Source organism: Elgaria multicarinata, chromosome 4, assembly GCF_023053635.1.
Source record: "Elgaria multicarinata webbii isolate HBS135686 ecotype San Diego chromosome 4, rElgMul1.1.pri, whole genome shotgun sequence".
In the NCBI taxonomy this organism is placed as follows: Eukaryota; Metazoa; Chordata; class Lepidosauria; order Squamata; family Anguidae; genus Elgaria; species Elgaria multicarinata.
Window position 1 is genome coordinate 54,608,966 of NC_086174.1, and position 25,189 is coordinate 54,634,154.

The 25,189-nt window shown below is 42.3% G+C and overlaps 1 protein-coding gene across 2 annotated transcripts in view; it reads right to left on the bottom strand.

Moving 5' to 3' along the window:
• KIF26B (kinesin family member 26B) overlaps positions 1-24,783 on the bottom strand; it is a 323,532-nt gene extending 298,749 nt beyond the window's left edge. For both annotated transcript variants that reach the window (XM_063124311.1, XM_063124310.1), the window contains exons 1-2: positions 24,510-24,783; positions 23,383-23,784 (exon numbers count right to left, since the gene is read on the bottom strand). In XM_063124311.1, the coding sequence (XP_062980381.1) occupies positions 23,383-23,784; positions 24,510-24,572 (465 nt within the window). In that variant the 5' untranslated portion in view covers positions 24,573-24,783. The remainder of the gene's footprint in view (positions 1-23,382; positions 23,785-24,509) is intronic.
• Positions 24,784-25,189: the final 406 nt, after the last annotated feature.

Genomic DNA, 25,189 nt, shown 5'->3' on the forward strand with positions numbered 1-25,189 from the left:
GACTGTATTTTCAGTTCAATATTGGCCATAAGGAGTAAAAGAAATGCCAAAATGCAACACATAAACTTATTAATAAGAGAAGATGTATCCAATAAGATGTTATTGGAACATCTGGTTATCTAAATGTTCTATGTCCTTCAAACCATGCAGATGAAATATATCCCATTCAATTGTAAATACAAAATACTGAGAAGACAATAGCACTTGACATGTATCCTTTTTTTTAAAGGAACTATAAGAGTAGTCATCCATAGCAAGTCAGACTTTGAGAGAGTTGTCTCCACTCTCAACAAATCTAGAGAGTTGATTATTTAGTAGTCTCAAGAATCGGTGAACATCTACTCAGAAATCTGCCCTTCATAGTAATGTATGACAAGCTTTAGAGGTGAGACAATTCTGAACTTCTCTGTTTTACCAGCTCTTATAAATGCAGGCGGCCAGGCAACACAGCAGGCTGCTGTCTTAGGGGTTAGACTTAATTGCTACATTCACAGAGCCCAGGGCAATCCTATCCAGGTGAGCTATTGGTTATTAGAGACAAAAGAGAAAAGAGGTTTAAAGTTTTAGTGCACATGTTTGAGGGAAAGAAGCTGCAGTATGTAAAAAAAAAGTAGAAGGGCTGTAGCAAATTAGGACCTCTCCTGTTTTGATTGCTCTAACAGGCTTTAGACTTCCTGACAGGATCCGTTAGCATACTGTGATAAAGGGAGGCATGAGCTTCCTCATGGCTTGAGTAAATATATAGATGTCCTTCACGTATGATTGCTCTCTCAGGATTCAGTGCTGCTGCTCTTTACTCCCTGTAGTTGGATAAACGAGGACTGGGCATGTAAGCTGGTGATCTTTTGAAAATTGTAAAATAGAAAGAAAGAAAAGAGGGGGCGGTGAAAGTAGAGTTCATTTGTTTCAAAATAACCCTAGTGCACTAGATATAGCGCGACAAACCAACCAACAACGGGATTTTAAAACTGAGTGAGTGTGAGCAATCTTGTGGTAGAAAGGACTTTTGCCATGCCAATTCTCACAGCTAACCATGGCGAAGTACTAGGAAAGAAATTGCACCCTTTCAGAAAAACAGGCATGTTTTACATATTTCCCGTGAGTTATTAATAGTCAGACAATGAATAGTTAAAACATATACTTACTTACTTCCTCAGTTCTTCCTATTCTGGGGGTGGGGGGACCCTGAGAATATATTTAGTACTTGCTTAACAGTGCATTCTCCCAACTACAAAGAACGGTCAGAACCATTAAATTAATTTCCTTATAGTAGAAACAGGATTCCAGGCCTTAGAAAGCTAGTACTTTACCCAGAAAACCATTTAGCCTTTACTTTACCTCTACACGGCCCCCACCCAAAGAGCTATGTGGCTAATCAGAAACAGGCTAACCATTATCCATCACTGCAGAAGGCGACACCAGAAAAAGAAATAAACATATATAGTATATTAAAGCAAAATCAAATCAAACCTGCACTAGGGCAATGAATCCTATCTCCCCACATTTCACAGGTAGATGGGTAAATAATGGCTCAACAGAGATTTCATTCACACAGAGGAATAGGGCATGCTGGGAACTCTTCTCAGTCTGACAATTTGCTGCAGATGCTGGCTATGGGGAGCCATTTATCAATGTCATCTGTGTGCATTACTATACACTAGTTCCTTGGCAGCTCCGCTCCTGCCCTTGCTTCCCACACCACACCCTCTGGCCCCTGATATTATGGCCTCAAAAAGAGCCCTTCTCTTGGCTTCGCTGCTACGTGCCCATTGCAGTGACTGCTACGATCCAAACCGGGGTGACTTCCCTGCCTCATTCCCCCAGGGTGGAGGAAAGAAAGAGGAGACGCTTCATTGCTATGCTGATAAAAGGCAGCAAAACATACAGAATACATGTTTTGTTTTGTTTTAAATTCTCTTCTCCACCCCCATCCTCCTCCTTTTTTTATTTATGTGCAGTTCGGTGCTTATAAAGAGACATCACAAGAATTTACCTCAGTGAAAACTACTCCTAAAAGGATATGGGCATTTTAGATGCTTCATCTTTGGTTAAACTGAAATGGAATATTAAACAGGCAATACAGAGAGACACAAAGCTACAGCGGAGCACTCAAGCACGCGCCATCCATTATTTAACTGCTGCCTCAGCAGAAGACAAAGCAGCTAATAGAAGGTGAACCAGTCTAGTGGTTAGGTCCCTTATCAGGCAGTTGGGCATATAGGGATCCAATCCCACCTTGGGTGCTGATCTGATATGTGAGCTTGGACATGTCACTTTCTGACCACCATTATGCTCCAGCTTCACCTATTTTGTCTTTTTGAACTACGTGGCCTGCAAGGGCCCCTCTCTCCCCAGGCAAGCATAAAACAATTTCCACTGGTCCTCCCATCTCAGTATTCTGGTTTTCCACATGCATAATACCAGAATACATTCATTAGTAAAAACATGCTCTTTACAAACAGGATCACTAAGTCAGAGCTCCCCAATGAGGCACCCAAAGTTCTTAAATAATTATTATTATTATAAATCTATTTGTTAATATACATACTTCGATTTGTTTGAAATGCATACAGTTTTCTAGCAATTATATATGGGCTGCAACAAAAGTGGACTAAATATCTAAATAAGTATCCATTTGTAGGGGGCATATATATGCCACCCATTCAAATACTGAAAATGTTGTAAGCTCCTCAGTCCATTGCATTATAGGAGGTGAGTGTTTATCCTTCCAATGTTGTAGTATTACCCTCTACAAAAGGGTGCAGAGAATCAAATTACGTCAACCATTTGTAAATTTTCATGGAGCAGATAAATAATTTAAAAGAGCACATATATCATGGAATATTAAAAACTGTTCCAATACATTTTTTTCTGTATAATAACTTCCCTGCAAAAAGAACAACTACTGGACATTGCCAAAACATGTTTAAAAGAAGCATTAGCTGTCATGCACTGCCAGCAATTCCTTGAATTAGGTACTCCCTTATTGAAAAGAAATTGTAGTATCAACGTTTTTGCTGAATAAGAAATAGCCTAATATTCATAGACATGAAAGGTAGACACCAAAGCGGTGATCCACTGATTAGGCATTTTGTGGTGGAACCCACAGCACTATGTTATATTTCCAAATTTGGCCATGGAAAGGTTGGGGTACCCTGGTTTAAATAATATTGCCAATGCAGTGGATCCAGACCTAGTCAGAGTAGACCCATTGAACCACTGGAACATAGTCATGACTAACTGAAGTCCCAGTGTTTTCAATAAGTCTACTCAAAGTATGACTAGGCATGCATCCATCCCAATGCGTTTATACTCATACTTTTCTGGAGGGAATACATTTGAATACCGTTGTGGGAACTTCCATGGTGACATCTTCTTTTCTGCTTTAGCCATATACCATGATGTCTACTAGTGCAATTCCTGCTTGTGCCATTTGTCCCTTTCTTGAGTGCCCATAGTGCCATTTTCTTGGTAGAAAGGGAGAGTACAAATCAAAACAATCAATAAAATACTTCATACTGTAAATTTGGATTAATTTAGATTGTTTCTTCGTTTTCTGCTAATATGAATGGTGCCACTTTGGCCATATTCAAACATCACTTTAAGCCATGATAGCTTAATAAGCTACTCACAGTAGCTTGTTTTGAAAATAAGCTATTGTTATCCCCACAATCAGACAAATAAACTACTGTGTGCAGCTTTTTGTACTACAGTGCGTAATCCCTCCACCTCCCTGTTCAGTTGCAGTTCCTAGACCCATCAGTGGTGCTGTTTCGCCCATTGACAACATTGCATCAGCCTGTTTTAACCTTCCGCAATATCCCAATGAGAGGCAAAAGTTTAATTCAGCGCTTCCAGCATCACCCTGAGATAGGGCAGGGGTGGCTCTAAGGTGCTGGAAGTATGCAGGATTGAGACCAAATTCCATATATAGCCTCTCCTAGTCAGAGACACCCAATGCACCATCAAAACCCTGCATGATTACATACAAAGGAGCGAAAACCCCAGGTGCACCAAAAAGGGATGGCGCAAATAAACTCTTGGAAGTTTGCACAATTGGGACCAAACTTCATACACAGCCTCCCTTAGCAGGAGTGCACAAGTAGCCCATTGAAAACCCTGTGCACTGACAAAGTGAGTGATAGCACATTTTTACCAAAAGGGTGGTGGTGGCTATAACTCCATGGAAGTTTGCAAAAGCGGGACAAAATTCCATACACAGCATCCCTTGGCAAGGTTGCATGCAAGGCAAAATGGCAACCCTGTGTAGATGCTGCCACTCAACTGAGACGGCTTTTGACACTTGGGGAGGTTGTAGAGCTCATCGCTGGGAGGAGGGTTTGGGTGGGATTGGGCTATAAGCGCAAACAGTTGCTAGGCAGATTATGGAAACAGATCTGCCACCTCGAAGATAGCTATTCTGATCACTCTTCTGATCACTCTTGCCAAGCGACTCTGTATGTGACCCAAATAACCGACAGTGACCGCCACACAACATGATAACCCATGATGGGTTAAATAACCCACTCTGCAGACTCTGGGTTCTCAGACTGGGTTATTTTTGACAAATAAGCCACTGCGAATTTAAAAACCTCCTGACAGATGACACGATAGCCCATCATGGCTTATTTAATCCATTGTGGGTTGTCGTGATGTCCAAACACCAGTCTTTTAACTCTCTGTAGTTTCTTGATATGGTTCTGTTGTGTATTTCTTTTTAACGCTGCTAAACCCACCCTCCTTAGGGACCTTTGTGGCCAAAAAGCTTATTTCCTTCAATAAAGGATATGTCAGGGCTGGATTAAATACCTACGTGCATGATATGAGAATGCCGTTACCTGCGGCAATGGTAAAAAAAACCAGGATATGTCAAATTTTAAAGATCCATATCATGTGTGCAGCCCATCTACCTGCTAGCACTGTATTCGTCTGATGACAGCAACTGTGCAGCTGCTACATATGCTGGAGGCTACAAATGAGGCAAAGCTGCTTAGAACATAGCTTTTTCCATGTTTAGGAAGAGAGGTGCTGGAGCTACTGTCTGTCTGGAAACACCACGTTCTGCTCTAGTAGCTTTTTCTTCCCTCCCTGCCTCCCCCACCAAATTCCTGATAGCTGGAAACTCTCTGCAGTTATTGAGGGAAATGCACTGTACCCACTCAGGGGCACTTTCACAATATGGTGAGACCTTTATAAACTGTTGCACAGTGTATTTAGGACTGTGGGCTTTACCACAGTCCTAAACACACTTACCAAGGAGTAAGCCCCACCAAAAACAGTGGGACTTACGTCTTTGTCAATACACTTAATGTTGCACTGTAAAAAGGGCCCTTACACTAAAACTTCCTTGTGAATGTTTCCATATACAACCCCCCCCACTGTTTATACTTTCTTTTCAAAAAGCATGATCTACATTAGAAATTTAGATGTAATTATAATTTAACATAAACATTCAATGTGTCAGGGGGGAAATGAAATATTTAGTTACTAATAAATCATGTTGCAGCTTCTCTATTAGAAAAATGGACTATATAATTATAGCAACATTTTAATAACTGCATTATGGTTGAGATCATTAAATATATTGCAATCACAAAGATGTATTAGCTACCCTAAAGTGTTTACCCACTGATAGAAATTGCTTACATATAGACACCCAATGTTGGTGGTGGTGGAATAACAGCATTTTACAAGATGCTCCAGAGGCTAACAGTGTAATCCTATGCATGTTTAGACAGAAAAAAAGTCCTACCACTCTCAGCATTCCCAAGGCTGCCACAGGATAATCCACTACCCTGCCCCCCACCCCCCACTCTGCAGTTGTCTGTCATTTTCTCCAGTCCCTCCCCAGAAAGCTGAGTACTGTGGTTGCCAGTACTTGATACTTCTGTGCCAGTTGGGGAGCAGTAGTCTCAGATAGCCCTCAGAAAGAAAACAATAGTTTTCGATTCCTTTTTAGGGCTACTGTACAGAAATGTCTGCCTCTACATAAGGGAGGCCATTCCATGTTCCATTCAACATCCTTCCCAGGAACACCTGAGGCTTCAGTTTGCACACGGCAGGGAGAAACTCAGGTGCTGGGATGGGGGCCTGGGCTTTCTGGGGAGGAGGAAGAGAAGATAGTGGAATGTAACAGCAGACTGGGAGCCCAGACTGCAGCAGTGGATGGCAGCTGAAATTTCCATAGGTGCAGTAGCACAGCTCAGCTGCTGGCTTGCCTTTGGCTGCATGCTTTTGAGCAGCAGCACAAGCAGGAGGAGGAGAAGGAGGAGGCGGAGCCACCCCAGCCTCTCTGACTATCTCATCACAGAGTAAGACACCACCACTATCCAAAGGGAAGAACCCACCATGGCGGCACCACTCAAACGGAATGGGCAGTAATAATGTGAAAATAAATGGAAGTAATTAATTGAAGGAAAACTGATTTTGGTGCAGGATCTGGTAGTAGGAAATTAAATTGTGGGTAAATTAATTTAAAAACTGATTTGAGTAATCTGCCTTGGAGTGAAAATTAATAGATGCATTTGGGGAGATCTAGATGGGAATTTAACTGGCTTATCTTCTATGACGTTTAAATTCTTGTAATCGTTCCACCTATAAATATAAATCTGCACGTGCAAATTTGTGTTTTCTTTTTGGGTGGTGCAAGTCCTCTTCTTGGGGGATGTGAAAATGGCCATCCCTGCTGGACATTTAAAGAACTGTTCTTGATTTTAGATACCTAAAAGTCTAAGTATCACTTCTTAATTTTGGCAAATATTGCCAAGATCAGACAAGTTAGATCAGCAATGAGAAAAACTCTCCATGTGCTTAAAATTCATTCTTCTCCTCCGCATTAGTGCTGTCAAAATCCCAGCCCTGTGGATGTTTTTTCCACTCCAAATATCACGAAGTATTACTCTAAGCAACAGAATGTGCCTGCACATAAGGCACAAACTACACACCCAAATGAAAATCACATCCCACTGCGCAATTCTAAATGTTCCTTAGAAAAAGCCCTATAAGAGGGCTCGATCCCTATAAAGTGTACCAAGCCTAGTCAGCATGCTTGTCCAGGCACCACCTGTCTCACCCCAGATGGAAGAAACCTCCAGAGGAGGGCCTCTGAAGACTGCCTCACTGCACAGGCAGGCTGAGTGGAATAGGCATTTCTTCAGGTATTCTGGTCCCAAGCCATGTAAAGATGAATACCAGCACTTTGAGTTGCATTCAGAAATGGATTTGGAGACAGGAGAGCCATTTGAGCACTGGTGAGGCATGTTCCCTAGTTAGGAGCTTATCAGTTTCAGAGCAGTCTTCAATGGTAGTTTTTGCCTAAAGGGAAGAATTCATTCAAAAGCACTGCATGAAAGAGCTTTTGAAAAAGTACAGAGGAAAACATGTAAGCGAAGAAACAAACCCATATGAAAATCACCTCTAGCATTGTTGCTACATATTGCCTTGAATTCTGCCAAAATTTAGATAACCCTGTCATTAGAGCTAGCAAAAAGCAGTGCTTCAGAAACTCCAAAATCCGTCTTAAGAGGCTTGTACTGACTATACAGTGTTAAGAGTGTGCTAATTCTTTCAGAGGGATAACTGTGAGTGATACCACCAATATTAACCTGATTTAGAGAACTTGTTAACTGTTAATAACATCTATTAGAGAAGGAGAAACACATGAGTCATGACTTCTAATTTGCTCCAGAATGGGCTTTTATTGTTTTCCTTTACCAGCCACCATTAAGCAAGCAGAGAAACTAACAGACAGATAAAGAGTAATAGTTTTTGTTGTGGTAATATTGCATCTAAGAGATAGGATGGCTCAACAGCACCAACACCTTTTGGACTCTTGGGGGGGGACCGTCTAAGACGAGTGGATATTTGTTACATCTCTTGAACCTTGAAAAACAAGGTTTTATTTAACTAAGGCATGTGGTGGACCAAGCCACCCAAAGAACCTCTCCTTGCTCCTAAGCAATGCCAAGTCAGTTAAAAACAAAACAAATATCATCTATGGTCTTCTTACAGATGAGGAGGCCGACCTGGGATGCTTCACAGAGACCTGGCTGGGAGATGACAGTGGCCCGACATGGGTCCAGGCCCTCCCAGCTGGGTACTGTGTTAGTGAGCAGGTGAGGAAAAGTGGGTGGAGGGTGGAGTAGCTGTGGTCTACAAAGACAATCTTAACCTGACCAGACTTCCTGTCTGAAATTGAATCACATCGAGTGTGTGTACCTGAGTCTGAAGACCAGGGATAGATTGGGGAGTCTGTTAGTGTACTGGCCACCCCGCTATGCAAGAGGCTGAGCTCATGGAACTGGTCTCGGAGTTGGTGTCGCCCAGGCTTTTGGACCTGGGCAACTTCAACATCCCATTCGGGACCAGTTTGTCAGGTGCAGCTCAGGAATTTATGGCATCCATGACAAACATGGGCCTATCCCATCTGGTCTCTGGACCCACACATTCAGCAGGTCACACCCTCGATGCTGTTTTCAGTTCCGAACAGTTGGATCTGTGGGCAGAAGTGATAAATACCTCTGCGTTGTCATGGACAGACCATTTTCTGGTCAGGGTTAGTATCATGGCTACTAGCCACCCCTGCAGGGGTGGCAGTCCTATTAAGATAGTCCACCCTCAAAGGCTGATGGATCCTCTTGGATTCTAGAAAGACTTACAGGGTGCTATGGCTGGTATTGTCAATGATCCTGTTGAAACCCTGATCAGTAGATGGAATCCAGATCTAACTGTCCCAACTTCACATACATGCTGATGGGGTCAAACTGGTGGTGACAGACCAAGAGAAAGATCTTGGGATTGAGGTGGGCAGCTTGATGAAAATGTCGACCCAGAGTGCAGCTGTTGTGAAAAAGGCAAATTCTATGTTCAGCATAATTAGAAAAGCAATTGAAAATCAAATTAAAGATTTGAATACTGGCCTTATACAAATCAATGGTGTGACCACACCTGGAATACTGTGTACAATTCTGGTCACCACACCACAAAAGGGGTATTGTAGAGCTGGAAAACATGAAGAAAAGGGCAACCAAAATGATCAAGGGGGTGCAGCATCTCCCCTATGAGGACAGGTTACAGCAGCTGGGAGTGTTTAGCTTAGAAAAAGGGCAAGCAAGGGGAGACATGATAGAGGTGTACAAAAGTATGCATGCTGTAGACAAGTCTTTCTTCCTCTCTCATAATACTAGAACCTGGGGTCATCCCATAAAGCAGAATCATTGGAGATTCAGCACAGATAAAACAAAGTAGTTCTTCATGCAGCACACAGTTAAACTATGGAATCTGCAGCCACAAGAGGTAGTGATAGGCATCAACTTGGATGGCTTTAAAGGGGGAATTAGACAAATTCATGAAGGGTAAGATTATCAGTGACTACTACTGATGATGGCTATGTATTACCTCCAGTATCAGAGGCAGTATGCCTCGTATATCAGTTGCTGCAGAACACAAGTGGGAGGCTGCTATTGCGTTTGTTCCCTACTTGTGGGAATCCTACAGGCATCTGCTGGCCATTGCATGAACAGAATGCATTGGACTGATCCAGCACGGTTTTTCTTATGCTATTATGTTGTCAGACTGTATGATCTCAGAATGAAAATAAGGGAATCATATGATTAACTGTTCCTTCATGTCACAAAGCTAACATACTAAGAAGAAAAATTCTCGCCAGTCTTTCTCCCAACTTGCTCATTTTCCATGGACATAGAGTCTTTGATACAAAGAGTTTTTTGATGTAACATGGTATCCCTGCCGACGCAGCACTTTGTAGATAAAATCTATCATATCCATGTCAACTTGGATGCCATAATTGAAACAGGTTCAGTAGATGTAACTTTGGCCCCTGTATGTCCAGTTATAATGGATACTTTTTCAATTTGTACAAGCCCAAGGATGTGGACAGGATCCTTGGAGAGGTGAGGCCTACTTTTTTTGCGCTTAATCTTGTAAAAGTAACCAGGGGCAGACTGGCTTAGTGGGTAAGAGTAGTGGTGGTGAATGCCTCTTTACAGTAAGGTCTGATTCCATCTTGCCTAAAAGAAGCGGTGGTAAGGCCTCTGTTTAAAACTTTCTGAACCCCACTGTATTGGATAAATTTCAACTGATTTCCAATATCCCATTTTTGAGCAAAGTGCTAGAGTTATATGGTGGCTTCTCAGCTCCAAGGATTTCTGGATTAGACAGATTATCTAGAGCCAAGTCAATTTGCTTCTGGCCGATTGGCTTCTGGACAGAAACTGATTTGGTTGCCCTGCTGGACAATCTATGCTGGGAAGTGAACAGGCAGAGTGCGTCCCTGTTGGTTCTGCAAGACCTCTCCGAGGCTTTCAATACCATCTACCATGGTATACTTACGAGGCCTTTGTCTGAGAAGAGATGGGAAACTATTATATAATGACTCTAGGCCTTCTTGGATGGGGAGTCATTTCAGAAGGTGGTGCTGGGAGATTCCATTTTCACGCCATGGTCATTGGCTTGTGGTGTCTCTCAGGGTTCTGTTTTATCCCCCATGCTGTTTAACATATACATGAAAACACTGTAAAAGATTGTCCAGAGTTTGGGGGCTCGGTGCCACCAGTAGGCTGGGTCTAGCTAAAGCTGGTCCACCAAATGTGCCCATTCTTAGAGATGTCTGAACTGGCCATGGTCATGCATGTAGGTACATCTACTGTAATGCAATATATGTATGGCTGCCTTTGAAAATTGGTTTGAGTGCCATTTTTGAAAGAAAGGTGGTATAGAAATCAAATAAATAAATAAAACTGCTCAGATATTTCAGCTGGCTCAGAATGCTGCAGCCAGACTGTTGTCCAGGGTCGGGCACATCTCCCTTGTTACAACACCTTCACTGTTTCTGGGCACAATTCAGTGTTGATTATGACCTATGGAACCTGAAAGACCACCTTCTCCCATTTGAGCAAGATGTTCGGGAGAGGCACTTTTTCCAGTACTGCCATCTTCAGAAGTGCATTTGGTGGCAATGCAAGAGAGGCCCTTCTTGGCAGCTGTGGAACTCCCTGCTGAGAGAGATTAGTTTGTGTCTCTCTCTGTGCAGTCTTTCCGCCAGCTGGCAAAGGCTTTTTTATTCACACAAGCCTTTGGCATGTAAGCTGGTCTGTTGGGTTGGATGCTGTTTTATTGTTATTGTTGTCTTTTGAATTGTGTTTTTAATGTATTTGTTTTATTACTGTTTAAGCATGGTTTTATTTAATCTTTTTTTATTTCCTATAATTTTAAACTACCTTGAGTGCTATTTTCTTGGTAGAAAAGTAGGGTAGAAATCAAATAAATAAATTCTATGGTGATATAGCCCCATGTACCACATCCTAGATTGGCTCTAACATGTTAGTTAAGACTAATGTTATATGAGGATTAACATATTACAAACCTTGACTCAAACTAATGAGTCAAACTAATAGACTCAACTATTAGCACAGAATTGTTAAGCCTATGCGGCAGGGTCTTGCTATTTACTGTGTAATCTGTACAGCACCATGTACATTGATGGTGCTATATAAATAAATAATAATAATAATAATAATGGTTCATTAGAGATGCTCAAGGATTTAGTTTGGTCCACGTATTTAAGGGTACAATCCTACACATGTTTAGACAGAAAAATTGTCTTACAACTTCCAGCATTCTCCAGCCAGCTGGGGTGTAGTAGGGCTTTTTAAAAAAAATCTAAACATGCATAGGATTGCACCCTAAAAGAATCAACCTGATTTGCACTTCTCAGACTAATACACAGATTGGAATGCAGTTTTCCTTTGGTTTTCATACTTCTCCAAATTTTGCAATGCAGTTCTTGGCTCAAAATGTATGTTTCATATTAAAATTTCTACATATAATGCATACAAAATATAATGCATACAAAAGTATTTTGTGAAAAAACATATAGAAAAATAATTTGAGTTTTCATGCAGATTTTTTTTTAAGATTACATATTGATGTAGAAACAGGATGGAACGGAATTGGAAATGATTGTGTGTGAAACTGGCATATACTGGAAATAGGCTGATCTGTCCATCCCTATTACTATGTCATTCGGCTACTTGGTATGTCAACAGGCTGGGGAGGAAGACAAAGAAGAAAAAGAGCCAGAGAAGAGAAGGACCAATGATGAAAGAGTAGCCCGACAGAAGGGCTGTCAAAACAAGGGAGAGAAAAGAGTGATCTTAGCATTAGGAACACTTGAGGGGTAACAAAACAATGATGGGAGAAAAGGGGAAACCTGCATATGGTGGAATTAGTGAGGAAGAAGAAAAACAGCAATAGGTTCCATCTTGTGGCATCTGATCACAGAAAATCTAGCCACCCCTGGGTTGTAAAGCTAACAGATTTCACACCACCACATTATGTGACAGGTCTTACATTTCTAACGTTTGTGACAGTCACATATAATTGTTATAAACAGCCCAGAGAGTTTCGGCTGTGGGGCGGTATATAAATGTAATAAAATAAATAAATAAATAAATATTACAAATTGCTGAAAGCAGGCCTGAAGAAGGAACCAGGGAATAATGGTCAAGTGCTCTGTACAGAAAGCCATGGCAAGCTGTGCAGTTCTGTGTTTGGAACCATCCTAATTATCTGATGTTCCAAAAATAATCCAGGGTATTAGACTGCTGATGCGACTGAGTCTGTGTGAACTGCTTTCTTGCCTACGTACACAAAATCATTCTGCCTCTAACAATCTGCTGATTTGGGCAGCCTGCCCAGGTTATACCGCTGAACCATATTTGGAATGGATTATATTTTTAATGAACGAGGAAGTTATTATGAAATAGTTGTTCAATAACATTCTCCCCTTCCTCTGCAAGGCAAACACTACAAATAATAACATTTCCTTTCTTAGGAGATAGAATGTGGGCATGTAAGAAAAGAAGATATTAAGTTCTTTGAGAATTGTATTGGCCATCCAGAATGCTCAAATATTCTCAAAGACATTCTCATCAACAAACATTTGCAACACATTTTCCAAAAACATGCCTGCAAGTCCCATGCCACCAACCAGATCGACAGCATAATGTTTGTCAAGGGGAAGAATGCTATTAAAGAACTATAATAAATATAGGAGTCTCATTTCCAAAAGACGATAGATAAACCCTACAGCACTCTCCAGAGTTTTGTCCTCCACAAATCTTCTCTTCGAAAAGATTATGGGCGTAATATTATATTTCCCTCATTACATTTTCATGACTCTTTTGAAGCACATGCAATGTACCAGCATATTCCAAAAGCAACACAAAAGAAGCTCTTAGCAGAGTGAGGATGCTGACCAGAGCATTATGAACATTGATAATACTCTCATTTAGATTACTGCAATGTGTTTCATGTCCAGAAACATAGTCTAAAATACAACAGTGAGATTGTTAATGGGGACTGGTCAATATGATCATATTACATCAGTGCTCTGCAATCTGCAGTGATCTCCAGTCCATTTCCTGGCCCAATTCCACATGCTGGTATTACCTTTCAAAGACCTAAATGGCTAGGGGCCATATTATCTGAAGGATCATCTCCTCCCACATATACCTGCCTAGACCCCAAGATCATCTTCAGAGGCCCTCTTCCAGGACCCCCTGCAAAATGAAGTAAGGCAGGTAAATACTAAGGAGAGGGGCTTTTTCAGTTGTGGCACCCAAGTTCTGGAATGCCCTCCCCAGAGAGACTCACCAAGCACATACATTGTGGTCTTTTGGGCACCAGGTGAAGACCTCGTTATTCTCCCAGATATTTTAGTCCTTCAGTTAATTGCTACTACTGCTGGTTCTACAGTTTAAACATTTTTAACACTTCATATTATATTTTATCATGCTGTATTTTATGGTTTGGTGGTTTTATGGCTTAGCTTTGACTATTGGGCAGTATAGAAATCTAATAACATAAATTGTTGTTGTTAATAGTAAGAGCTGGACTCCTTCCTGTATTGCATTTTCATCTTATCTCTGACTCCCATACCTCATCCCAACACCCTGCCCAGAATAGGTAAGCCCAGTATATGCTAGATTGGTACTGATAATCAAAACAACACAATCACAGTTACAAGAATCCCACAATGCAAAGTGTTGCAGTGACATTGACCAGTAGAGGCTGGTAGCTCCAATGTCAGTGGGATGGCAAATCCATTCCAGGTTTCAGTCAGAACTCTAAAATGTGCGCCTTGGATAGCTCCTTTAGAGTTCTGACTGAAATCTGGAACGGATTTACTGCTCCACTGACATCTGAGCCATGAGACACCACTGAATTTAAGGTGCTGTAATGTGAGGGCAAAGGAACAATCTGTAAAATGTGTAGGCACTCCCATTGCCAGGAGACATGCAATTGCAAAATGTGCTGTCAACAGGTTATGCTTATTGTTTGGTATTGTGACCTGTGATGCAATACAAAAGATTGGTTATTGCTGCCTAAACATTAATGGCCTTAATCCTTCCAAATGCTGACAAATTACTGCTCCAGGCCATTTAAAATCACATTTCTAATGCAATAATCCTATTTGCATTACACTGACTTGGGATGAAATGATTAGGTGACTGAGATTTTTGCCCTACGAAATTAAGTCCCCATACAGTCTGGCTGTGCTTATTCACAAATTAAAGTTCTGGACGGAAATGAAATTCCATTATTCTGCCACTTGCTAAGCTTTCAGGAAGGGTTCATTACTGTCCTGTCTCGGCTAGGAATGTCTCTCTAAAGTAGCCACAAGCTAGCAGGGACCTATTTTCCATTATATCCGCTGCAGGGTGTCTTTCATTATTAATATTATTAGTCAAGTATTTGACTACCGAGCACCTCTGAAATGTAAAGGCTAAATCAAGACTATGTGAGCAAAACTGATGGAAAGCTTCAGAAAATGGGTGATTTTCTTCCCATAATGCAGTTTCTAACAGAGAGGGGAATAAATCAGACCTATTCAGCCACCAGCCACCCATGGGGCTCCGTGGGGAGAGCTCAAAGCTCATTGATAGAGCACATATTTTGCATGGATAAGGTTGCAGGTTCAATCCTTGGCATATCCTTTTAAAGGATCCTAGGGTGTCATGAGAGGGGGGGAGGAAAGGCATGGGCTTTGGGTGGGTTACAGGGATGGCAATGTTGCTGAGAAGAACCATGCTACGTCACTATGCAGCAACATTCCTAGCTCCATTCTAAAACAGATTAACATACCGTCAGCTTGCTCTTGTTTAAATGGGGGGGGGGCGGGGGGAGACGAGACCACTTGGCCACCTTGTAAAATAGTAAGCACCTAGTCTGCTATACCACACAGGCTCTCAATACTTGAAGTTGCTGCGATGCAGAATTTGGGGGTGGGGTTGTACAACATATTATTCCATGCTGTCTTAAAGCATGTTTATAGAACCACCTCCCCCCCCCACACACACACACACCACCTATCTCTGCCTGGATCATATTCTTACCATACTTGCGGCAGACAGCTTTTGAGACTAAAGTCACATAAACGTATGTAAGTGGGCTTTGAAAATGGGCTCCATCCAGTTACTTTAATGCTTACTCTTTAACAGTACTAAAGTCCTTCACTGTTAATATATTATTTTTTATTTATTTATTTATTTATTGCATTTATATACCGCCCCATAACTGAAGCTCTCTGGGCAGTTTACAAAAGATATAAACAGTAAACATTAAAAACAAATATATAAGAATATATATATTCAATTGGGTTTGATACTTTTATGTTTCATAAAAAATACTGCATTTTAACACAGTATTAAGGCTCCTTTTGTGAATTGGAAAATATATCCGACACAAAAAAGAGTTTTGTGATACCGAAAAGATTAACAGATTTATTGAGGCATATATATTAAGTTAGGAATATGGTAGTAGGTGCTGGAAGGTTGATGCATTTGTAACTGAATCAAATTCCATCATCCATACCCCACATCCAACCACTACTTAAATGTCTTGTGTTTTGGCAAACACATCAAATAAAAGCCAGCCCTCAATCTGCCTAAGACAGGATCAAAATAGGGATAGTTTGGGCTGGGAGCACCTACCCCAATGGGACATGGAAATTGAGGAATAATTATGACTTAGCTCTTCATTACCTACATTTTTGTTTGTTTTTTAAAACATTTTATTCATATATGTTTAACAGCAGGGGAAGAATACATGTCCCTTTCTTCTAAGACATGCCAGGGAGCAGATTTAAATGTGCAATCTTATATACATCTACTCAGAAGTAAGCTCTATAGAGATCAATGAGATCTACTCCCGGGTAAATTACTATAGGAATTACAGCCTAAATTAAGGATTCCACTTCAGAAATTAGAATGAAAGCTTTGCAAAACACAACCAAACCTGAAGTCCCTCAATTCTCCCCATGTTGACATATTATGAGTGAATGTTCCTTGTTAAAGTTAATGTTCCACACTTCAGTGATAACTATGAACTAGGTACCCTTGTTCCAAGCTAAGCATACATTTTTCTGTACCAAATGTAATGCCTGGCTGCATAGTTTCATATACAAAAATCAATCAGGTCACACAATATAAAAGCACTATTATAAGACTTTATAAATATGTGCCAACATAGAATACACAATTACTGTATGGAAAGGTACATATGTACATATTCAATAAACAGAAATATACTATTTCTATTCAAACATCTAAGGGATTATTATATTCACTGTTGCCATACCTTTGACTGTCCATGTGACATGCATTTTAAGTAAGGAATAAGTGCAAAATGTGAAACAAATATTGCTGACTATGGTTAGAAAGTTCTTTTGCTGACAACTGTTATGAGACCTAATGAAATTTCCAGGCTGTTATCAGCAGGAGTCCCAAAAAACCTTGTAAGTCAGCTGGATTCGTAAATGATAAATGGGCAAGAATTAGAACACACATTTGATGACTCTTCCTATAGGGCACACTGACAACTGTGTACTACCAGCAGCAACTGCTGTCATGGAGGAAATTATGGCTTACACACAAAGGAAGATGATTTCCCCATGTTGAATTCAGTTGCAGGTAATCAATTTAAGTCATTGGAAACAGACAAAGCTTTATAGCAGCCTTTCCCAGCCTGGTTCCTTCAAGATGTTTAGGACTACAACTCCCATCAATGCCATTGTCAGGTTAAACAATATAGCTAGACATACCTATTGCACGCATACATATAACCAGCCACCCTCACTGAATTTCTGCTAATGAAGCACCAGCCCAGCTATTTTCTTGGACCAGGAAAATGCAGCATCAAAAAACATGCCCTCCTTGGGCATCCTTACCAGAGGCTGATTTGATGGGGAAAAGGAGCTGGGTGGGCAATGACCGCAGTGTTAGTCAAAGCCAGAGTGTGGCAGGCGATGGGAGCAGCACCAAGCAAATGCATGGTTCATGGTGTACCAAAGCCAAAGGCCCAATTCTTATACCCTGTGTTCTGGAATATGCAATATGGGGGCCATAGCACTGAGGATGAAAGTTCAGTAGCTTACTGCTGGAGAAAGAGATACGCTGCTTAGGATGAAAGTTGGACCTGGCAATTTTCAAGTCAATTCTAGACCTATGAAACCGATGAAATGTAATTTTGATTGTTCCAGGAAGATGACAGGTCAAGCATTTTAAAAACAGTCTTCACTGCCATCTTTTTGCTCCCTCTTGCACCATCAGTAGCTAGACTACCTCATACATTGGTAGTATTTAGCATTTGTTCTGGTCATTTTGTTGATACCAAGTTCCCAACAGAATGCCACCTCATGGGGTGGAGAAGTGGGTTGACCAGCACAATGTAGAACCTCAGTCCACATGTCATGTAACTTAACAGCTATGGAAATCCAGTACCATCTATATGAGGAAGCAAAGAGATCTAGGGAAATCGCTTACAAGCAGTTTTTAACACTGGCTGCATTTATACAAAACTATTAGCCAGAGTTGCAGAGAATTCTGGCTTATGGTTCATGAGCAACATGCTTGTGCATGCTGCGCAATTGCTCCCACTTGACTCCTCCTGTCAGCAGGAGCAGCTATAGTAAGCAGGAATTCATCAGTAAGTGGGGGGGAGGGATAGCATTACATCCAAACTGGGTCTCCTAGCTTGCTTTTCCCAAGCAAGCCAAGAATCAGAAACTGACTTCAAACCCCAACTTCAAGCTCTGCTTTGTTAAGAGAGTGACAAATCAGAAGTTCCACACGGTATAAAGCTACGCTTTTGATTCTGACTTGGGGAGTTTCTGGTTACTATAGCTGCTGCTGTAGATGGGCGGAGCCAGACAGGAATGATCGGGCAGCGTGTGCCAGGGCACTGCTTATGAATGATTTTGTGCAAACACAGCTGCTGTCTTGGACATTGGCTTTGGGCAACATTTCCTATTCCTGTTCTCTTCATTTTCAGTTATAGCTGATAAATATAATGATGTATTTATAAATTGTCCAAACGCTGATGACTATGCCAGGCATTTCCAATAGTCAACTAAGAACTTCAAAGAACCCCACTGCAGTATTTTGTTTTACTTTTTCTAGGTGTGTCCTACATGTTATTTACCAGTTTTGGCACATCGTGCTGTTCACTGTAAAATCATTTGCATTTTTTCTGCACATAGTCTGGATCTCTGGATAAGCACTAGAGCAAAACATTATATGTTCATTTCCTTCAAGATACTCAGGAAGACTCTCAGCATAAGCTGGTCTCATATGCCAAGCAGCCTTCTTCAACACTACAGCCGTTGTTTACACTCAAGGGGCCATTTCTTTAGGATTCAACCTAATTTTATTTATATTTTATTTTATTGCACGCTTGGAAATCACAGCTTTTGGCTCTGAATAATTCATATAATAAAACCTGAGAAGAAGACAGAGAATCCAACTCAGGAAGAAGTTTAGGATTATCCATATTTTATTTCAAACACCATAAATAGTGAGAAATGCAATTCTACAAACAAGTGCTAGAGACCCTTCAACAGCAATCAATGTTTTCACTTGATAGCTCTTGATCCAAAACGCCAAAGAAAACTCTTTGAAGTAGAAGAGTAAATATTACTATTTGATAACACTTGGGCCTGACAGTGCAAACCTAGGGGCATTGTGTCACATTCATGAAACCCACTGGCTCTACAACATTCACAGGGTTACTATGGAAGTAAGCGACGCTTACAATTCTTTTAACACTTCATCATCACAAGAGCCTCCGATTGAGCTTTCGGGACGGTTAAAGCTTTTGTGCAATACATGTGGCAATCCTGTCCTACTACTTTCAAAGGGTGGCTATGCTGGGGTGGGGGGGTGGGAACAGATTTCTCCAAACAGCTCAATATCCTACCTAACGGAAGAACTCCATGTTCAAAAGACCACAAACGATATGCAGAGCTGTTCAATATGCAGAAAACATTTTTCACACTATTTAATTTCTAAGAAGAGAGGTGTGGGGGCTCATGCCTAGAAGAACTTGTGCCCCATAACAAGAGACGAAAAGGGCTGGCACAGCAATTCAGTGATGAATGAAAGGCATTCTGCACATGCTCTTGTATCTCTTCAGGTTAAGTTTCCGAGGCAGTAAAGACAGGTCTCAGGGTGGTGCGCTACTGAGCCTGATCTATACATGTAGTATAAAATGAAATGGTGAATCCCAAGGAGCTAGAGAGGGCTATCTCACGTCAAAGGGCAGGTGGCAGATGCCTTTTATGGCTCCCCAATGCAAAAACAACAACAACCCTTTTTTAAACAGCACATCAAATATAGAACTTGTAGCCTAGCTTGCTTCCTGCTATGCTAGCTTTCTACCTGCAGGGGAGATTTTATATACATACACATAGTGTATAGGAGCATTCAAAAATGTGATTCCCCAACAGACATTCAGATGTGATACAATTCATACTTTCAATCACCTCATTCTGCGGCATTTGTAGAGATTAAATTGTATTTATTCAAACTTCAGTATAGTGTTCTTCAGTATAGGAGAAAAAAGCTGACTCAGCTGAGGTAAGGGCAAACATCTTTGAATGGCCTCCACATCAACAGTACCTGCACACTGAAAGCAATCTTGTGGGACCTTCTCTCCAACTTTATACATGCATTGCGGGGTGGGATTAGGGAGTCAAATATGACTCTCCCATCTTTATTTTGAAATGGTCCAGTCTCCTGTACACCGTGATCCCATATGTTCTTTTGAACATTTGAACTGGCTCCTAGTTCCTCCTAATGTTTAAACACTCTAGCAGAGGGGATAAACAATGCATGGCCCTCCAGATATTTTGACCTACAACTCCAAACATCCCCTGCTATTGCCTATGCCAACTAGGGCTGATGGGAGTTGTAGGACAAAACATGTGTAGGGCTGACATAACTGCACAGTCCTGAGTGATCAATGCATGATATTTACGAGATACAATTTTACTGAACAAAAATAAAATGTTTCTCTGGGGCTTTGAACCATGATCACATGATTAGGTTTATACTCTTGGATAATGAAAACCAAAGAGATACCAAATAAATGATATTCCATATTTCTCTTATGTTAACTCACATTGGCTATTGGAATGCACATTTATTTTATGTAATATATCATCAGAGCTATCCACAGAGAAGCATGATTATTTCCAAGTAATGTTCCCGTGTTACATTTATAAGAACATAAGAACCCTGCTGGATCAGACCAACGACCCATCTAGTCCAACACTCTGTTCACACAGTGGCCAATCAGCTGTCAACCAGGAACCCACAAGCAGGACATGTTGCAACAGCACCCTCCCACCCATGTTCCCCAGCAACTGGTGCACATGCCTCGTATACTGGAGATAGCACATAACAATCAAGACTAGTAACCATTGATAGCCTTCTCCTCCAGGAATTTATCCAACCCCCTTTAAATTGGTGGCTATCACTACACCCTTTTAAATCCCAGAAATTTCCAGGGTCATGACCATTCAGGGGAGAGAAACCACTAATTTAATAATATGGAAGTCCTTTGGGCAAGAAATTAGAACTGAAATATAAGTTGTGTACAAGCCCTCATGGACACACTACACGTTAAAAGTTGTTCTGATGTGCAATGGGACCAGTTGCTCCTGGGTAATGTTGTTACACACACCCATGGTGACATTTCTCCAGATAAGGGCTCGGTAGTATGAAGTTATCCCCTCCAAGCAGCTTAGAAATCTTGCTTATACAAATTGCAATACCCTGTAGCTTCCTCAGTTTAAGATGCACCATAAACTGTGAACATGCCTCGACTCTTTGAGACTTCCATCTCCCCATCATTACTGATCACGTTTACTGCAGAAATTACTGATACTATATTGTAGAGATGACAATAGAAGGCAAGGCTTTCTCCTGACGTACTTCCCTGCCTGCACAAATGAAATAGCATATGAGTAACTCTGATCATCCAAGTGCCATTTTAGCAATGGAATCTTTATGTACCTGCCTGCTGGCATAGCTACAGAAACCTGCCAGAAGTGTCCCGTGCAATTGCAATGGAAATTGCAGTGAGATATGATGTTGCATACACAGACGCACAACAGAAGCAAAATGATGGAGGAGGAGCAGTAATGGGAAGGAGCTGTGGAGCCAATGCTTGATTTAGATAAGGGAATACATTAATATAATTGAAATTTGAGGTATTTTAAAAGGGCAGAAACAACAAAATACTGAACTGAGCAACAGCTACTCTCAATAGCCAATATAGAAGTCTTTTTAACTACCAAATGTAGGCAGTAAAATTAATTCAGAGGAGAGCTGCCTAACAGATGTGTAAAACACAGAACACATGAGAATAAGACTGCAATCTTATACACTCCGTGGGACTTACTTCTGAGTATACATACACAGGATTGAGCTGCAAAGGATTTTTAATTAAAATGTATGCAATCAGTATCAGAGTGTATATGGAAATGAATTGCATGATTTTAATACATGGTTTTATTCAGTCATTTCAAAACCTCAAAATACTATCAAAAATGGTTTCTTATACACATTGCACATTTAAATCTACAAAGTGTTAAACCATCTTTATTGTTCTTATGGTTATGTCATGCAATGAAGACAGATTACTATAATTTCCCATTTGTGCTCTCGTAAGTGATAAATTAAGGCACATTTCTCATGGAATTGGTATACCTGTGTTTGGGCTATACCACTTCCTGACATCTAGTTTTCTATATGGAGGGAAGGGGGGAATTAATGGAGGAGCATTCAAAAAACGTGGCACAACCCACCCCACCCACATGCAGTCTCAGTGCAAACCTGGCCAAAATGCCTACTCCCATCTTATCACATGACTACTTAGCTAATCCATTATGAATCCTAACATCATGCACTGAATTCAGCACCAGCCTTCAGACAACCTGGCTTGTGGAAAAAGAATTGTTTGAAGTGGCAATCTATTAGTTGCAGCAAGACATGGGTCTCAGAATCCCTTGCAGTATTTTGGCTCAGCTCTCCACCTGACTGCTTCAGTGTGTGGGACCCATGGGCTGGAAGACAGGATAAATTGACTGAAAACTGTGCCTGCCACATAAAGAGAAGGTTGTGAGGATTTGCCCTCTCAAGAAATGGCGAGTTGTCCATGGCCATGACAATGTGGACCAAGGTTACCTCAGAATGACTCCAGCCCAGTTCTCCAGCCATTGGACTACACCACTCAGGTCAACAGCTCCTAGGCTTGTTTACACATCAGCTAAGTCCCACTGGGCCCTATGGGCTTACACCCAAATAAGACTGCAATCGTAAACAAACTCACCTGAGATTAAGCCCCATTCAAAACGGGAGGCTTACATCCAAACAAACATGCAGGCACTTGGACTGCAAGCATCCAGAGCATTGCAACCTGAAAGGTTACAGGAACAGTGTACAGGTAGATCATTAGACCCAGGACTTTAGGGGTCTTATGGTGATGGGCTTCAGACGGTTTTGTGTATTACTTCAGCTGCAAAGCACACAACTAACATTTCTTTCCACAATCACCATTCTATGCTTTTCAATTGCCTCTACATTCTTGGTATGTTAACTTGTTTCCCAGCTACAATAATAATGACAACAACAACAACTCCAAGCATGGGCAGTTTTGCATTTTAAGTTCTCTTAAATAACAGCACCATCATGACTACAGAACTAAAGTGGACATTTGCTTCTGCCGCCCTGATCTCCTGCCACTCTCTGGGCGGTCATTGGGGGGTCCCTGAGCTGAGGGCCCTGGACCATTTGGCGGGATGAGCGTGACGTGGGCGGGTGCGCGCGCGTGTCCTTCTGCGCCCCCCCCGGCCCCCCGCGCTGCTCTTCCTAGATAGAGCTCGGGGGCCAGAAGTGCGCGTCCCCTCCTGGCTTTGTCCGTGGCTTTTAAACGCGACGTTGCCCCTCGTGCAGCCGAGGCGACGCTTTTCCTTCCCGGGGCAGCAGGACGGCGAGCTCACTCCCCTCCTCCCTCACTCACCTTGCTGCTGTAGGGCCCCGGGATGAGCAGCTTGAGCGCCTGTCTCTTCAACTCCACCAAGCGGGCGTTGCAGTTCTCGCACCAGACGCCGCGGTCGGAGCCCGGGGAGGAGCCTCCTCCGCTGCCGGAACCCGGCGAGCCGGTGCCGAAGCCCGGCGAGCCCCCTAGCGACCCGGGAGAGCTGGTGCCGATCCCCGGGGAGGCGGGGCCCGGCGACCCCGTGAAGGAGCCCGGCGAGGAGGTTCCCGATCCAGGCGACGGGGTGCCGGAGGAGCCCAGAATGGAGCCGGCTCCTTCCGGGGCTGGGCGGCTGCCGGCCCGGGATTCCTCGTAAGCTTTCCTGTACCAGCTTTCTGGCGAGAAAGGCGCCGCGGATTTGGTGGGGGAGCAGGGGTCGTTCACCTGGGGGGAGAAAGCGAGGGGGGCGGGGTGGAGGAGAAGAGCAGATCAATCGTGGGCAAAGGAGGGCAGCAAAGTTTAAGGTATTAATCGAGCCCAGTTCTGCAGCGACCCGGGGAGATTAGCAACAACAATAGCCCCGGGCGGGCTAAACACCCCCCCCCCGCCTCCCTTGTCTCATCTCCGAGAAAACAAAAGTAAATACGTAAGAAATCGGTGGCCACCACCTAAGAGCGGTTTTCCTAACAGAAGGGGCGGGGGGGGGGGGACGGTCATGCACGTTTTTCAAGGCAGCCTAGACGAGTGTTAGATCTCCCCTTGTTAATTCGGCCGCCTTCTCCCTATCGTATACATGCGAAGCATTCACAAGTCAGGACTCTCTCTCCTTGTATATATATGGTATCCTGCAGATTTTGCAAAATCGCAGCAAAATACATCATCTCGGGCAATGAAATCGAACCGGAGGCTGCAAAAGTTAAGTCGTGCTCCACAGGCAAAGGGGCGTCTGCTGTAGGGAAAGGAACGTGCCCAGATTTATTTCACACCATTTCCTGAAGACTGAACAGGACTGGTTAATATGCCCACTGCCACTGCACCTTGATTGGAAACATGCAGCTTAATAAGGTTGGGGCTTATGTCCACTGGCAAGGAGAGCATGCAGCCCTTTTGTATTAAAGCACAGACAGGTTTAAAGCATCCTCGTATCCTCATACTTGAGGACAACTTACCCCATATTTCCTGTTTCGAGTGGTGACTGCAATTCTCTCTTTATTCCCCGCCACGGAATTCATGATGATCTTTGTGCACGCGGGAGAATTTCCTGGAAATTTGTATCCAATGGGGAATGTTCCAATCCAGTAAAGGTTCACACCGGTTGTGAGCTCTGCACTTGAAGTCAATTATGTGGGAGGGTTTTCTTCTTCTATGTCTATCTCCTGGAGCCCAGAGAAACACCACCAAGGTTCAGGAAACCAAAAAAAAGGGTCAGAGAGCGTGTCATTTCTTCAGATCATTTTTGTCCTCATTGTCTCATTTACTTCCACTCTTCTATTTGTGCAGAAATCCAAGGAGCAGCATTTTTCCTCCCAAGCAGACAGTGCCAGTTCCCCCCCTCAAAAAAAAAACTAAAAGGCACGATTGCATCCAAGGTAGATTTTAGAAGAGGAGGAGGAGGAGGAGAGAGAGAAAGAGCCAGCTGTTCTTTAGAGGCAGCGATTTCTCCCTGTGCTACTTAGTGGTGTGGTAACTTGTTTCCTTCGCCAAGGTTCGCGTAACCGAGTTAAAAGAAATCGTCCAAAAATCTCGGGATCCAGTCTCTGGGAGGAGCCTCCGAGTTGCTTGCAGCCAATATCTTTCTCCCCATTTTTGCCTGTCAGTTTTGTAAGGGGAAGAGAAAAAAACCCTGGCT